Below are 13,700 nucleotides of genomic sequence, written 5' to 3'. Positions count from 1 at the left end.
CGATGTCTGAACCCTGCTAGCACTATAGGCAATTCTTGGAAATATTGTTATTGAGGGCATTGTATGAGACACATGATAAAAAAATGCAAGAAACGAAATTTACCTATGCAATAACATTCTTCCGGTCGATTTCAAGATTTGCAGCAATTACATTAGTTACAAATCAGCGTACGTGTTATATTTGTTTACCATCTCATAAGCATTGAGGAATCAATGTGCAATCTAAACATCCCAAAGGCATCTATGCATTGTCCTAAAGTTATTCAAGATAGCTTTTTGGATAGTTTTCTGAAAGTTAAGGTGTCATGTCCTCCTGTTTCTTTCTTGCATTATTCTCAATGTTGTATGATTTAGGCAAACTGGTCTATTCAGATGGCTTAACATGTATTTCTTCTCCAAAAACAGTAGCTGCTGGAGGAAATCAATTACGTTGTCATGTATCTCACAAGATCTAAACAAATAAGATTAGGAAAAATGCCTCTTTGCTTAGAGGTCCAAAGAGAAATTGAGTACCACACCAAGGTTTCAAGTATCACATTCTTAGCAATTTAGTTTTCAAAATGTAACTACTGAAATTTACACATTGGGAGAAATCAGGTCCAAAGAATATCTGGCAGATACAGAATGCAGAATACAGATCCATTTTGTGCAATTGGTCACATACAAGCATACTATGTATTAATAAGATTATCACTTCATTATTTAATTCTTATTGGCAACTTATACGATTTCAGTTACTTCCATGCCTCGAGGAATTTGAGACTGGTGTCTACATCACAAAGACAATGTTACCTATGCATCGCGCATAATTGGAGTCCCCCATCAATTTGAAGAGTTAGCATAGTCCTATAATTTACTGATTTGTTCTCATCCCAGAGTTTGAACCTGAAGAAATATAGGAGACTTTACGGCTGAAGATCTTCATTTGCCTGTAGGCAAAGTCCTTTCCTAGACAGATTCTTGGACCAGCCTGCCAACCAAAAAATGAATGTAAGTGCCCTGATAGAAAAATTGAAACAATTACCAAATTCTTAATTTTTCAGTTTCATGTAAGCTCACCTGGAAAGCAGTGAACTTAGAAAGGGTTCTGAGGCTGGAAAAACACCCTCATCATTGAACCATCTCTCAGGCCGAAAGTCCTCTGCATCATCACCCCAGAGGAATTTTCATTCTGCCCATAGCATAAGGCTGATAGTTCACAAAATCCCCTTTCTTCACAGCGAAACCATCTGGCAATGTATCATCTGAGGAACACTCCTTCACATCCTGCAGAAAAAATTGTCATGAACTCACTCATGGTTTACAAACTAGGAATGAGTTGATAAATTACCAATGGAACTGCAGGGGTATAGCCTTAGTGTTTCCGATGAGCTGCGTGCAGATACTGCATGTTGTTGAGTGTTTCTTCAGTTAAAGCTAAGAAAAATTTACTGAATGGCATTTTGTCTTTGGTGTTGGTTGTTTCTCTGATTTCTTGTGCTACCTTCTCCTGCACATCAGGATGCTTGCACAGCATATAGAAGAACCATGAGAGTGTACCGGCAGTTGTGTCTCTGCCTGCAATGACAAAAATTCAAGATTATGTCTCTCAAGTACTGATCACTCATGGTTGAAGGGTCCTTTCTTCCTCTCCATTAGAAATCGTGACAAAAATATCCTCTTTGATCATCTACAAAGTCAAAGCACCCATAATGAACAATTTTTCAATACTCACAAAAAGCTTGAGATGTAAAAATTTTATTTGACTTACAACATCATCCTTGTGATTAGCTGATTGTTCTATCTTCTTCTTTCATAAGCATATGAAACGAAATCATCAATGTATCTGATGTTCTTCTTCATATCAGCTTCTTCACCAATACTGAGAAACCGCTTAATTTTTCCAAGAGACATCAAAGGAAGCGCTTCAATATTGTTTCTGCTTTACATCATCAAATGCCTTTGCAAAGTTTCTCCCTTCCTTGTTGGAACCTGAAAAGTGTGCCTAGCTCCACCCCAAATCCAACCTTGAATATTGAATCCAAGGTTGATTTCATTAACAAGTCCTGAAAGTAACACCATGAATGTAATTCTAAAGAATCAAAAAGTCATCATAGCTAGGTAAAGAAGAACTCTGACAAAAAGATGAATTACTTGGATATCAATCATCTGTTCAGAGTTTACAGCCACTAAAATAATCTCAACCAGTTTGGCAGCAGTATCTCTGAACACTGCACTACTGTAATCCCTCAAGACTCTTGCAGAGAACTCATAGCTCGCAATCTTTCTCTGCTGCCTCCACTTCTCACCATCTACTGCAAAGATCCCATCTCCCAGGAGATCCTTTGTAACATCATGAAAAGCCTTTCCCTGGAAATCAAATAATCAATTCATATATGCAAGTGATTGTTCACCAACATAGTTACCAGCATACACCGAAAAACACATCAAGATGAAAAAAACCAACAAAAAATCCCATCTTTTTTTGCATCTCCCAACAAAGCAATTAACTACACCAAATTTGAGAAACTTCAAAACAGGATAAACATATCAACAAGTACAGAGATGCTTGTTTGGAATACCTTGCCATAGTTTGCAAAGTTAGTTTTCAAGATATACTCAACGTTAACCGGATCAACAGTGTAGACAAAGTTGCAGGAAGGGGTGAGCATCCTGAAAGTCTTGTACTTGTGAGAGATGTCCGTTTGGAAGTCCTGGAGTCTATTGAGGTTCATGAACTGGTGAAATATGGTTCCAGCCACTGGAGGGTAGTTTCTTCTTCCCCATTTCTTGGCAAACGAAGGCCTAAGTATGAGTTTGAAGGCATACAAAGTTGGGAGAAGTAGCAGAGCAATTAAGATTGCTACAGAGATTGTTTGTGGCTCTGCAAAGATATCCATGGAATCTGCCAAGCGCCAAGGAGGAAGGCATTGACGTGCCCTTTAAAGACTACATTATTTTCAAATAAAATTAATGGAGTTCACATTAGAGGTTTTTTTTAATTGTTTTTTTTTTAAAAAAAATTTGGATAAATCACAAACCCAAAAGAAATAGATAGGGAGCCGTTGGGTATAATCGGATAAGGCGCTGTTGGGTGTAATCGGATAAGGCGCTGCATCAATCCAAATAATAAGCAAACGATTAATTTTGTAAATAATAAAAAAATCAATTTAAAAATAGCAGAAGAAAAAGATGTGTTGATTGCACAAGTAAGAAGGAGGCCCAAATTCTCAGAGATTTAAACTTATTTTTTAAATAATTTTTTTTAAATAAACCCTAATAATATTAAAAGAAAAAAAATTAACCAACGCTTTTCGGGAGGGTGAGGGACGTGGCGTGATACACTCGCACGCACGTCGCCTATGAGGGGTTGGCCCTGCACCCTACTTTCATCAAAGTAGAAAGAAATCTACTTTCATATATATATATATATATTCCAACTTAAACTCTAAATCCCGTAAAACACTAAAACCCAAACATCTAAATCCTAAACCCTATACATTAAATACTATAAAACCTATAAAACATTAAACCCACACCCCTAAAAACCTATAAAAATCTTAAACCATATTAAGCCCTAAGCAATAAACCTCTTGACCTGAATCATAAACCCTGACGACCTTTATGCTAGTTATTAGAAAAAAATTATTCAAGAAACTTATTATATAAAAATATGTTGAAAGATTTTTTGGATCGCAATTGAGACCCACTATATTTACATTTTTTCCAATTAAAACTTATCTATCTAAATGGGAGCATAACAGTCGGAGCGCGAATATATATATATATATATATATATATATATATATATATATATATATATATATTAAAAAAGTAAAAAACTACGTATTAAAAATAAAAATAGAAATCTGACAAAAGTACTAAAAAGAACACAAACACGCTACTCACGCGGGTAGAGAGAAGAGGAGACACAAAAATACAAAGAACCACCAGGGGTGATCACAAAAACAAAAGACAGACCAACAGAAAGCCCTAAAGGAGAAGCCCTTTAGGGAAAACCCTGACTAACAAAAGCTAAACCTGGCCAGTATTCGGTAGGACCTAAGGGGGATGCTCAGAGTCGGATCCGCAGAGGAGAGAAACTCAAGGCTACGCTTGACCTTTGCCAAAGGCTCCTCCAATTTTTCCTTCTTCGAATCAGGGGCGGTAGATAACCAAAGAAATAATGGAGGCTGTAGATAACCAAAGAAATAATGGAAACAGTTGTACAACAAGTAGATTTGAAGATGCGTGCATTTCTTTCAAGCAAAATATTCCAAGTGATTGCACGTGCAATCAAATCCAGAGGAAAATAAGTGGTTTTTTTAGTATTATACACTATTTGCATAGTATTATACAATACCAATGCCAAGAGATTTCCTAAACTGCCAATTCATTATTTTAATAAGATATTATTAAGATATAAGTGGTTCTCCGGTCATCACCAATTTTTTTTTTGAATAAAGTGAATAAATCACAAATTTATTAGAAAAAAGAGAGGAACAGAGAATACCATGTACAAAAGGAAAAAAAAAACCGCTGACAAACAACAATATCACCAATTAATTATTCATTTGAGCAATAACTGCAAATATTTTTCTGAAGAAACACTAAGCATTGAGTTTAGCTTGAATCTTAATGGAAAAACTCCACAAATTCATCAACATCTGGCACGGCACATTTGACAGCATCATTCGAGTAGAAACACTCTGCCCATGCAGCCAACAGAGGCGTCTCATTCTTGTCAAAAAACTCAAGACCAGTCAATTTCTCAGCAGCTTTAATCCAACCTAAGTAACAACCCAAAGCAATGTCTAAATACCCAATGGTATCACCCCCAAAGAAGTCCTTCCCTTTGCTCTGTTGCTGAAAAACCTCCTCCAATGGCTGCAACGTTGCAATGGCCTCCTTTGCTGCTTCTATCTTAGCTTCTCTTGTCTGTCCTTTTATTACTTCTCCATAAGCAGGAAACCACTGCAACAGTACCCAGGAAAAAACATCATTAAAAACTGCACAAAAGGGAAGAAGAACAATTTTGTTTTCATAGTTTTTACCTTGTCATCAATATAGTAAGACCAGAACCTGGCCATGGCTGCATCAAAGGGATCAGAGGGAACAATTGAAGGTCCAGCATCAGACCAGACATCATCAACGTATTGAACAATGATCATAGATTCACAGATTGTTTTGCCATTGTGTATGAGAACAGGGACCTTTTTGTATATTGGGTTGGACTTGAGAAGCAGCTCACTCTTGCTCCCAAAGGTCTCTTCCAAGTTCTCATACTTCACTCCCTTGAGATTCAAAGATATCTTAACTCTAATCACAAACATACTCATAGAAAGCCCAATCAGCTTCACCTCTTCTGCCATTTTTGCACAAACTTCTAATTAATGACCTCTCTCCGAGTGGCATGAAGTGTGCTTCTTGTTCTATTTGTAGACCAGCAAATCATGTTTTATTTTTTTCAGATTAAGAAGAACGTTTTTAGTGGTTGTAAATGAATGTAGCAAGGGAAAATATCATAAGATATTTTCGTGGACTATGCTCACCAAGATATTATCTCTAATACTTTTCTCCGAATAAAAATACAAAATAAGGGTTTTCAGCACATGTCCTTTTCCGGACCATTCTATTTATGTATTTATTATTTTTTTGGAAAAGTTGAAAAAATCATATCTATTATTCTATTTGTGTCTAAAATTGTTTTTCATAAGAAAGAAAAAATAAGAAAAACAAGTTGGGGGAGCCGGGAGGTAATGAATCTAGCCAATACTAGCGAAGTTCATAATGGCATGAACCTTAGTGTTAGTGCAACCGCATGACTATTATCGCAGTGATTTAACATGGTCATGACGGCGGACGCATGAACCCGTGACGTAAGATAATCACGATAGCGAGCGTAGTGACGTACTGGTAGGAGTTTTCGACTTGGAGGCAAATATCTCAAGATCTTGGTGGAGTTATTTTTTTGGCAGTGTTATAATTTGAAGACGATATCATATCTGAGACTCATATTTGAGGTGATTTGATCGAAGACTAAATACTGGATAGAAACTTTTAATCGAAAAATACCCTATCAATGGTATGATTGAAGAACTATTGATGGTATGATTTGAATAGACCTTAATGAGGATGATTGAGGACTATTAAAGGTAAGATTTGAAGACATGCCTATTGTTAGTATGATTGAGATGATTGATTGAAGATCTTTCTTGGAACATTTGAAGGTCAAACTTGGGTGAATTGAAGATCAAGTTTGGTAAAATATGGTTCCAGCCACTGGAGGGTAGTTTCTTCTTCGCCATTTCTTGGCAAACGAAGGCCTAAGGATGAGTTTGAAGGCATACAAAGTTGGGAGAAGTAGCAGAGCAATTAAGATTGCTACAGAGATTGATTGTGGCTCTGCAAAGAAATCCATGGAATCTGCCAAGTGCCAAGGAGGAAGGCATTGACGTGCCCTTTAAAGACTACATTATTTTAAAATAAAATTAATGGTGTTCACATTAGAGGTTTTTTCAATTGTTTTTTTTTAAAAAAAAATTGGATAAACCATAAACCCAAAAGAAATAGATAGAGAGCCGTTGAGTGTAGTCGGATAAGGCGCTGCATCAATCCAAACAATAAGCAAACAATTAATTTTGCAAATAACAGAAAATCAATTTAAAATAGCAGAAGAAAAGATGTGTTGATTGCACAAGTAAGGAGGAGGCCCAGAGGTTTTGGATGAAGAGCTCCATTCATCCTCCAAACAGTCCAAGTATCCTAAAAACCTGAAGGTACAAAAAGAAAACGCTCAAAGTGGGACGATATTCTCAGAGATTTAAACTTATTTTTTAAATATTTTTTTAAATAAACCCTAATAATATTAAAAAAAAATCAAAGTACAAATAAATCTACTTTCATATATATATATATATATATATATATATATATATATATATATATATATTCCACCTTAAACTCTAAATCCCGTAAAACACTGAAACCCAAACATCTAAATCCTAAACCCTATACATTAAATACTATAAAACCTATAAAACATTAAACTCACAACCCTAAAACCTATAAAATCTTAAACCATATTAAGCTCTAAGCAATAAACCTCTTGACCTGAATCATAAACCCCGACGACCTTTATGCTAGTTGTTAGAAAAAAATTATTCAAGAAACTTAATATATAAAAATATGTTGAAAGATTTTTTGGATTGTAATTGAGACCCACTATATTTACATTTTTTTTCCAATTAAAACTTATCTATCTAAAAGGGAGCATAACAGTCGGAGCGCGAATATTTTTATTCAATTTGTTCACCTAAAAAATTAAATACCATTAAACCTTTGGAAAAGATCCTAGAAGGCACACTACAATTTCACACCCTAAAAATTTTCCTTTCATATTTTGAGAAAGGCGATAGCCGCGGAACCCAGGGACGAACACGTGGGGAAGCAGCGCTCACCACCGTGCCCTCACCTTGCCCGAGATGGGGATCGAACTCGAGAAGCCACGCTCGACACTCGAGGCGAACACCCTACACAAAGGACCCGATGCCAATAGACCAAATGGTCGTTGACCTTTCATTTTCTCACTATCAAAATATTTTTCTATTCAATTTTTTTTCCTTTTATTTGTTACTTTATTTTAATTAAATTTTAATAAATTACAAAATTTCCTTACTTCCATCCATTTCTTCGGCAAACTCATTAAGATACGCATAACCTCATATATAATAAAACGTAGTGGCTCTGGTCACATATTTTATGTGCGACCACGATCTATGTAACAGCACAACAAGCCAGCAAAGCATGAGCTTATGTGAACTCTAACTAGCTTATTTGGGTCAAAATAATATTCTTTAATAAAAAGATATAATACCCGGATTAGTCCCTCTATTTTAGCGAAATTGCCCTATTCATCTCTCTATTATTTTTTGTCCTCCATAGATCCCTCTATTTTCATTTTTGGGAAAAAACAGTCCCTCTGCCCAACAGCCGTTTGTTTGGCCGTCTGTTTTACTGACGTGGCATTAAAAATGAATAAAATACTAATAAACAAATGCCTAAATTTCTAAACCCGCTTAACTTTGTTGATTACTGTTGTTTAAGTGTCAACCCGTTAGTCTTAATGGACCCTCATTAACTGGACCTAGATCCGATAACCCCAACCATCCATCATCTTCTCCACGGGGAGTTTTCCATCATCTGCTCCATCATAGCAGCCATTGAAGCAGTGAAGCACCGTGCGATCATAACCAGTAATGGCTGTAGCACCCGAAGCTTCTTCTTGCCAGGCTTTTCAGGTGTCCAATTTTTGGGTGAAGAAGCTTCAAGTGCATAAAGAGACATAAAGAGGGGTGCTGTGAGGATGTTGACTCAACTGGATTTTTCCCTTTTGTGTGTGTGTGTGTGTGTGTGTGTTTTTAATCAAGTGGATGTTGTGAGGATTTTTGGATATACACCGGATGTATTACAATGTCTATGGCTTTATCATGATTTGAACATTGAATATTTTGCGAATTTGTACAGAAATCTCAATACATAAAGGTTTTGATAACCATGAACAAAGCAACAGCTGTATTCATAAACCAGCAATACCTATAGATCCTGCATTTCCCATGCTAAACTAATACATAAACCATAAAATGAAGTTATAAACCATCAATTGTGCCATACACAAAATCACAATCACTAAAGTATGCTGCTATACACAAAACCACAATCATTAAGTTAATATTGTTGAATTGCATTAATTACAAATCATTCAGGAATGCAACAAAATGTTCATCAAAACTGTTGCATACTGAACCAAAATTACAGCATGTGTTTACATCAGAAAGTAGTTTTAAGTTTTTAACATGAAGAGAAAAACAGGACATCACATTCCAAAAGTTCTAATGCTTCATTTCACGGATTTTTTTTAACAGCATCAATTGTCATGCTTTGCTGTGTTCCCAAGGCTGCCTGAGCTTCTTGTGCTGTGTTAACTGCAGTGGCAGTGGAATTCTGACTTCCACTTACTCTTCCACTCATGCTATACCTTCCAATTATAAACCCCCCGCTGTATCTTCCCTGCACCATACAAAAATTAACTCCACATGAGCTTCAAAATTTGACTCCACATGAGCTTTAAAAATTAACATGCATAACAAAAGTAATGTTAACCTTCAAAATTTGAATGTTCCCTGAAGTGGGATGGGGTAAAGTTGTAGATGTGCTTCCCTTGGGTGCATCCTGTTTCCCCTTTAGAGCAAATTCTTTGTTTTGATTTCTTCCACCATCTGTGACAATGTTAGTCTGAGCAGAATTTTCGGCAGCTAATGTTTTTTTCCCATTTGTTCTAAAAAGGCATTCTTGTCCTATCTGTTCAGATAGACCATGTGTAGGTGCAGCAGGATTTGGAGTGATCTTCCTCCTTGGCCTAGGTGCAATAGCAGTAGCAGTCTTTTGTTGCTTTCTCTTTGCTGCAAAATGCCCTCTATGGCTTGCCTGAGAAGATGCAACATTGGCAGTGGTATCTACAGATGAAATGTCTACATCCTGTGGGTGTTCAGTGCTTCCCTACAAGGACAACTTAGTATTAGTACAGTCAAAGTAAGCTGTGTTGTAATGATAATTAAGTAGATAATGTTACCCCCGTGGATTTTTTTTGTGGGCAAGTGAGTTTATTGTGCCCTTCTGCAAGACATAAGCTGCACTTAAATACTCTTCCCCTCCTTGAAATCTTTAATCTGCCCTTGTTCTTATCTTCTAGTGGTTCTCTCTTCCTCTTCTTAGCAGGTCTTCCGGGCATTCTCCTAACCATGGGAGGTAGCAGGGTTCTTTCCTCACTTAATGGCCAAAATTCTCTGCCTTTCACTGGGTTTACTACATTATGGTATGCTTTCAAGTAGTACTCCTTTCTGAAATATTCAGAGATAAAGTCCAAAGGTTCTAGCCCACTGAAAGCAATGGAAGCAATTGCATGCTGACAAGGAATGCCAGATTTACTCCATTTCCTACAAGAGCGCACATGCTCTGCCAATGTGACAACATAAGCCTCCCTGACATGCAAGATCAAGTTGTCCCAGTACACTTCATGTCTAGACCCTCCATTCCATTCAACATGCCACTTACCACACTTTTTCCTTTCCTTATCTAGCTTGGTAACTATATTTGGTCCACATTCACACTTCCATTTCAACACATGATCCCTCTTAACAGCCAATCTAGTCATAACATACTGTCGAATGTCTTCTAGCATGGTTATTATTGGTTTACTCCTAGCATCTAGCACCACTCCATTGAATGTTTCACACATGTTGTTGTCTATAGTATCACACTTAACTATATCAGAAAAAAATGCAACACACCAACCTGTGATGGGCCAGTTCTCCAATAACTCCTTCACAGCTTCTTCTCCTCCATTCATTGCAGACATCACATCTAGGTTTTTTTGCATTTCTGGTTGATTGGTTGACCTAGCCACATTCCAGAACCCAAGCTGGAGCTCTTTGCCTTGGTGCTTCTTACCCCCCATCTTGCATAGATGTGTCTTGCACACATCCTATGCTCAATGTGAGGGAACATATCATTAACTGCATGTATTAGGCCCTACATGACAATTTGAGTTGTAGACATGTTAGGATATATATTTTACATGTATTAAGGATTTACATTTTACACATTCAATTGGCATACCTTTTGCATGTAACTGATCAATGCCCATCCAAGTCCATCTCCAATGCAGAGGTCTTCCTTGAGCTGCTCAAAAAACCAAGTCCAAGATTCAGTTGTCTCTGTCTGCACCACTGCCCATGCCATAGGGAACATCTGGTTGTTCCCATCCCTCCCAACAACTACAAGCAATTGGCCTTTTAGCAACCCCTTCAAGAAACAGCCATCAACTCCTATAATCTTCCTACACCCACTAATAAAACCTTCTCTTGCAGCTGTTAGACATATATACATCTTCTGGAATGTGGGTAACTGATCTTGCTTCAACCTTTGAGACAGAACTATGACATTGCTTCCTGGGTGTGTGGCCTTTAATTCAAGGGCAAAATTATTTAATACCCTAAATTCCTCCCAAAATTGCTCTTCCATTCTCTCAACAACCAACCTTTTGCATTCCTGCAGACCTTGTTGGTGATGAAGACACCCATATCCTTTCTGACCAGAGACCTTAAATGCCTAGGTGTAACAAATGGCATCCCATAGATCAATTCTCCATACCTCTTAGCCACAACTGGAGCTGTCACTCTTCTATTTCTAGTAGCTCCAAGGAGACAAGTATGCTGAGAGACATAGTGCTTCACTGTAAATGACTTCTTTGCACTGCACCATGAACAAAGAATCAACCATGTGCAATTTTTGGCAGAACATGCAGCTTTAACCCTCACTGCATCATTCTTGATGTATGTAAATTCAAAACCTCTTTTGGTTGAAAACTCCACTAGTTCCTTCTTAAAGAGCTTCAAATCCTTGAAACTGAGGTCAAGGAAAAAAATCCTCAAATGGCATTTTGGGATCAAAGAACCTCCTGCTAGATCTATGTCTTTGTGCATCTTCCTTATCTGATCCTTCACTTGTGTCTTCATAGCTCCCTGGATCTGATGATGATATATACTCACTTTCATATCCACCAACTTTCCCAAATTCAGAAATACTCCTAGTGTTACTCCTAGCACCAACTTCATTGTCTGCATTTACTGCTTGGCCTCCATCATCTTCATTGTTGACATCATTTTGGAAGTTCTTCTTTAACTCAACATAATTTATGACCTTCTCCCTTGCTTCATCCCTTTCTGCATCTTCAGCAGAACAACATTTAGCATAAGGTACCTGAATTAGTCTTTCTTCATCATCATCACCACTCTGGTTGCCCTACTTATCACCTCATTCACTCCTTGCGGCTTGTTTATTTTCATGAACAACTTCCTGATCAATATCCAAATTTTGCTCTTCACTTTCACTTTCACTCACGAAATCAGTAACCGGGACTCTAGATAATAAACTTGTAAAGCACTTCTCTTGGACATCAGCTCTTAAAATATCTGGCAAATCTTTAACATGCCCACCACCTGCTTTCTCAACATACACATCCACTGTAAGGTGCTTGTGAAGGTGTTCAGTGAGACCCCTAATCCCAGTATCATCAGATATCTGCTTTAATGTTCCACTGTCATCCACAAAAAAACAAATCAATGGTTGCGCTAACATTGTACCCCAACACTTGAATGTCTCCCAACAAGTCCCAGTAGCACAGCTTGTCAGGGTCAACACCAAAGGCATTAATTTTGCCACCATTGTATTGCAGCATTCCTTCTTTCACAAGTGTAACCCCATGGTGGTATCTAACAATATGTTCCTCAGACATCCCTTCACACCTAAATAGCAAGGGAAAGTTTAGACAAATCATCAAAACATAAATTTTAACACCAAAGCATTTATTTCATTTGATCAGACTGTAAAATCTTTTAACACCAAAGCTTTTAATCACTCTTTTTAAACCAATTACACTAGACAAAGATGGCCTTTAACTATATCTGTGTGTATATATATACATGATTGTAGTCATAAAAATCATAATAAAAAATAATTTTAAAATGACTAAATTATTGGTTTTTTTTTTTCATTTATCTCCAAGAGAGAAGAATGAATACAAAAAATCAAACATAAATCAAACTGTTCAAAAATTTTTAAATTGACTTTTGGCCACTCGTCATAGACAATGAACTATATATCTGTGTACTATATGTCTGTGTAAAATCAGTGTTTGATGTCTTCTTCTCCTCTAAAGAAGAGAAAGAAAATTTGTGTGATGGGTTAGTATCACTATGTATAAATTTACATAGTGATACATCTAAATGACAATTAAATAAATTTACAACCAATTAATTCTTTCTTTCAGCCATGTTCATACAAAGAAGATACATTGTCAGATATATCATTTACTTTCACCAACAATTAACAATAAATATTAAATAAAGCATTACCTTTAATAAATTTCACACATTAGAGGGGGACCATATGAACAAAGCACAGAATAAACAAATTGGAAAACCATACCCCATTCGATGCATGCTCTATAAATGTGAAAATTTGTGGGTTAGTGTGACCACTATGAAGGCAAAACAATCTCCACAGACTTTAAAACCCTAGTTTTGACATTTTCAGGCACAAACACAAAAGGAAAACCTAAACCCAAGACCAACAATACTCACCCCATATAAATTATGTTGAAATTGAAGGAGAGACCCGAAAAGGCTGGTAGGGAGAAGCGTCAGGTGTTGCTGCTATTGCTGGTTATGATCGCAAGGTGCTTCACTGGTTGTTATGGTGGAGAAAATGATGGAAAACTCGTTATGATCGCAAGGTGCTTCACTGGCTGCTATGGTGGAGAAGATAATGGATGGTTGGGGTTATCGGATCCGAGTCCAGTTAATGGGGGTCCATTAAGACTAATGGGTTGACACTTAAACAACAATAATCAACAAAGTTAAGCGGGTTTAGAAATTTAGGCATTTGTTTATTAGCATTTTATTCATTTTTAATGCCACATCAGCAAAATAGACGGCCAAACAAACGGGTGTTGGGCAGAGGGACTGTTTTTCCCCAAAAATAAAAATAGAGGGATCTATGGAGGACAAAAAATAATAGAGGGATGAATAGGGCAATTTCGCTAAAATAGAGGGACTAATCCGAGTATTATACCTAATAAAAACCATAACAAATTCATTGGG

At 36.9% G+C, this 13,700-nt stretch overlaps 2 protein-coding genes and 1 pseudogene across 2 annotated transcripts; all 3 read right to left on the bottom strand.

Annotated features, from left to right (window-relative positions):
• Window positions 1-618: 618 nt before the first annotated feature.
• LOC120254308 lies at window positions 619-2,921 on the bottom strand (annotated as a pseudogene).
• Window positions 2,922-4,599: 1,678 nt separating this feature from the next.
• On the bottom strand, window positions 4,600-5,410 carry LOC120254309 (glutathione S-transferase U17-like). The gene is made up of 2 exons (XM_039262431.1): window positions 5,034-5,410; window positions 4,600-4,953 (listed from the first exon to the last, which is right to left on the bottom strand). The coding sequence occupies exons 1-2, from the start codon at window positions 5,349-5,351 to the stop codon at window positions 4,615-4,617; spliced, it is 657 nt and encodes a 218-aa protein (XP_039118365.1). The 5' UTR covers window positions 5,352-5,410; the 3' UTR covers window positions 4,600-4,614.
• Window positions 5,411-8,728: 3,318 nt separating this feature from the next.
• LOC120254310 lies at window positions 8,729-13,363 on the bottom strand. Its single transcript, XM_039262432.1, has 5 exons — window positions 13,182-13,363; window positions 10,657-12,344; window positions 9,611-10,569; window positions 9,142-9,537; window positions 8,729-9,048 (listed from the first exon to the last, which is right to left on the bottom strand). The coding sequence occupies exons 3-5, from the start codon at window positions 10,493-10,495 to the stop codon at window positions 8,884-8,886; spliced, it is 1,446 nt and encodes a 481-aa protein (XP_039118366.1). The 5' UTR covers window positions 10,496-10,569; window positions 10,657-12,344; window positions 13,182-13,363; the 3' UTR covers window positions 8,729-8,883.
• Window positions 13,364-13,700: the final 337 nt, after the last annotated feature.

The sequence above is a fragment of the Dioscorea cayenensis genome, unplaced genomic scaffold (assembly GCF_009730915.1).
Source record: "Dioscorea cayenensis subsp. rotundata cultivar TDr96_F1 unplaced genomic scaffold, TDr96_F1_v2_PseudoChromosome.rev07_lg8_w22 25.fasta BLBR01000415.1, whole genome shotgun sequence".
In the NCBI taxonomy this organism is placed as follows: domain Eukaryota; kingdom Viridiplantae; phylum Streptophyta; class Magnoliopsida; order Dioscoreales; family Dioscoreaceae; genus Dioscorea; species Dioscorea cayenensis.
Note: the sequence above shows the minus strand (reverse complement) of the source record. Positions and strands in the feature narration are given on the sequence as shown.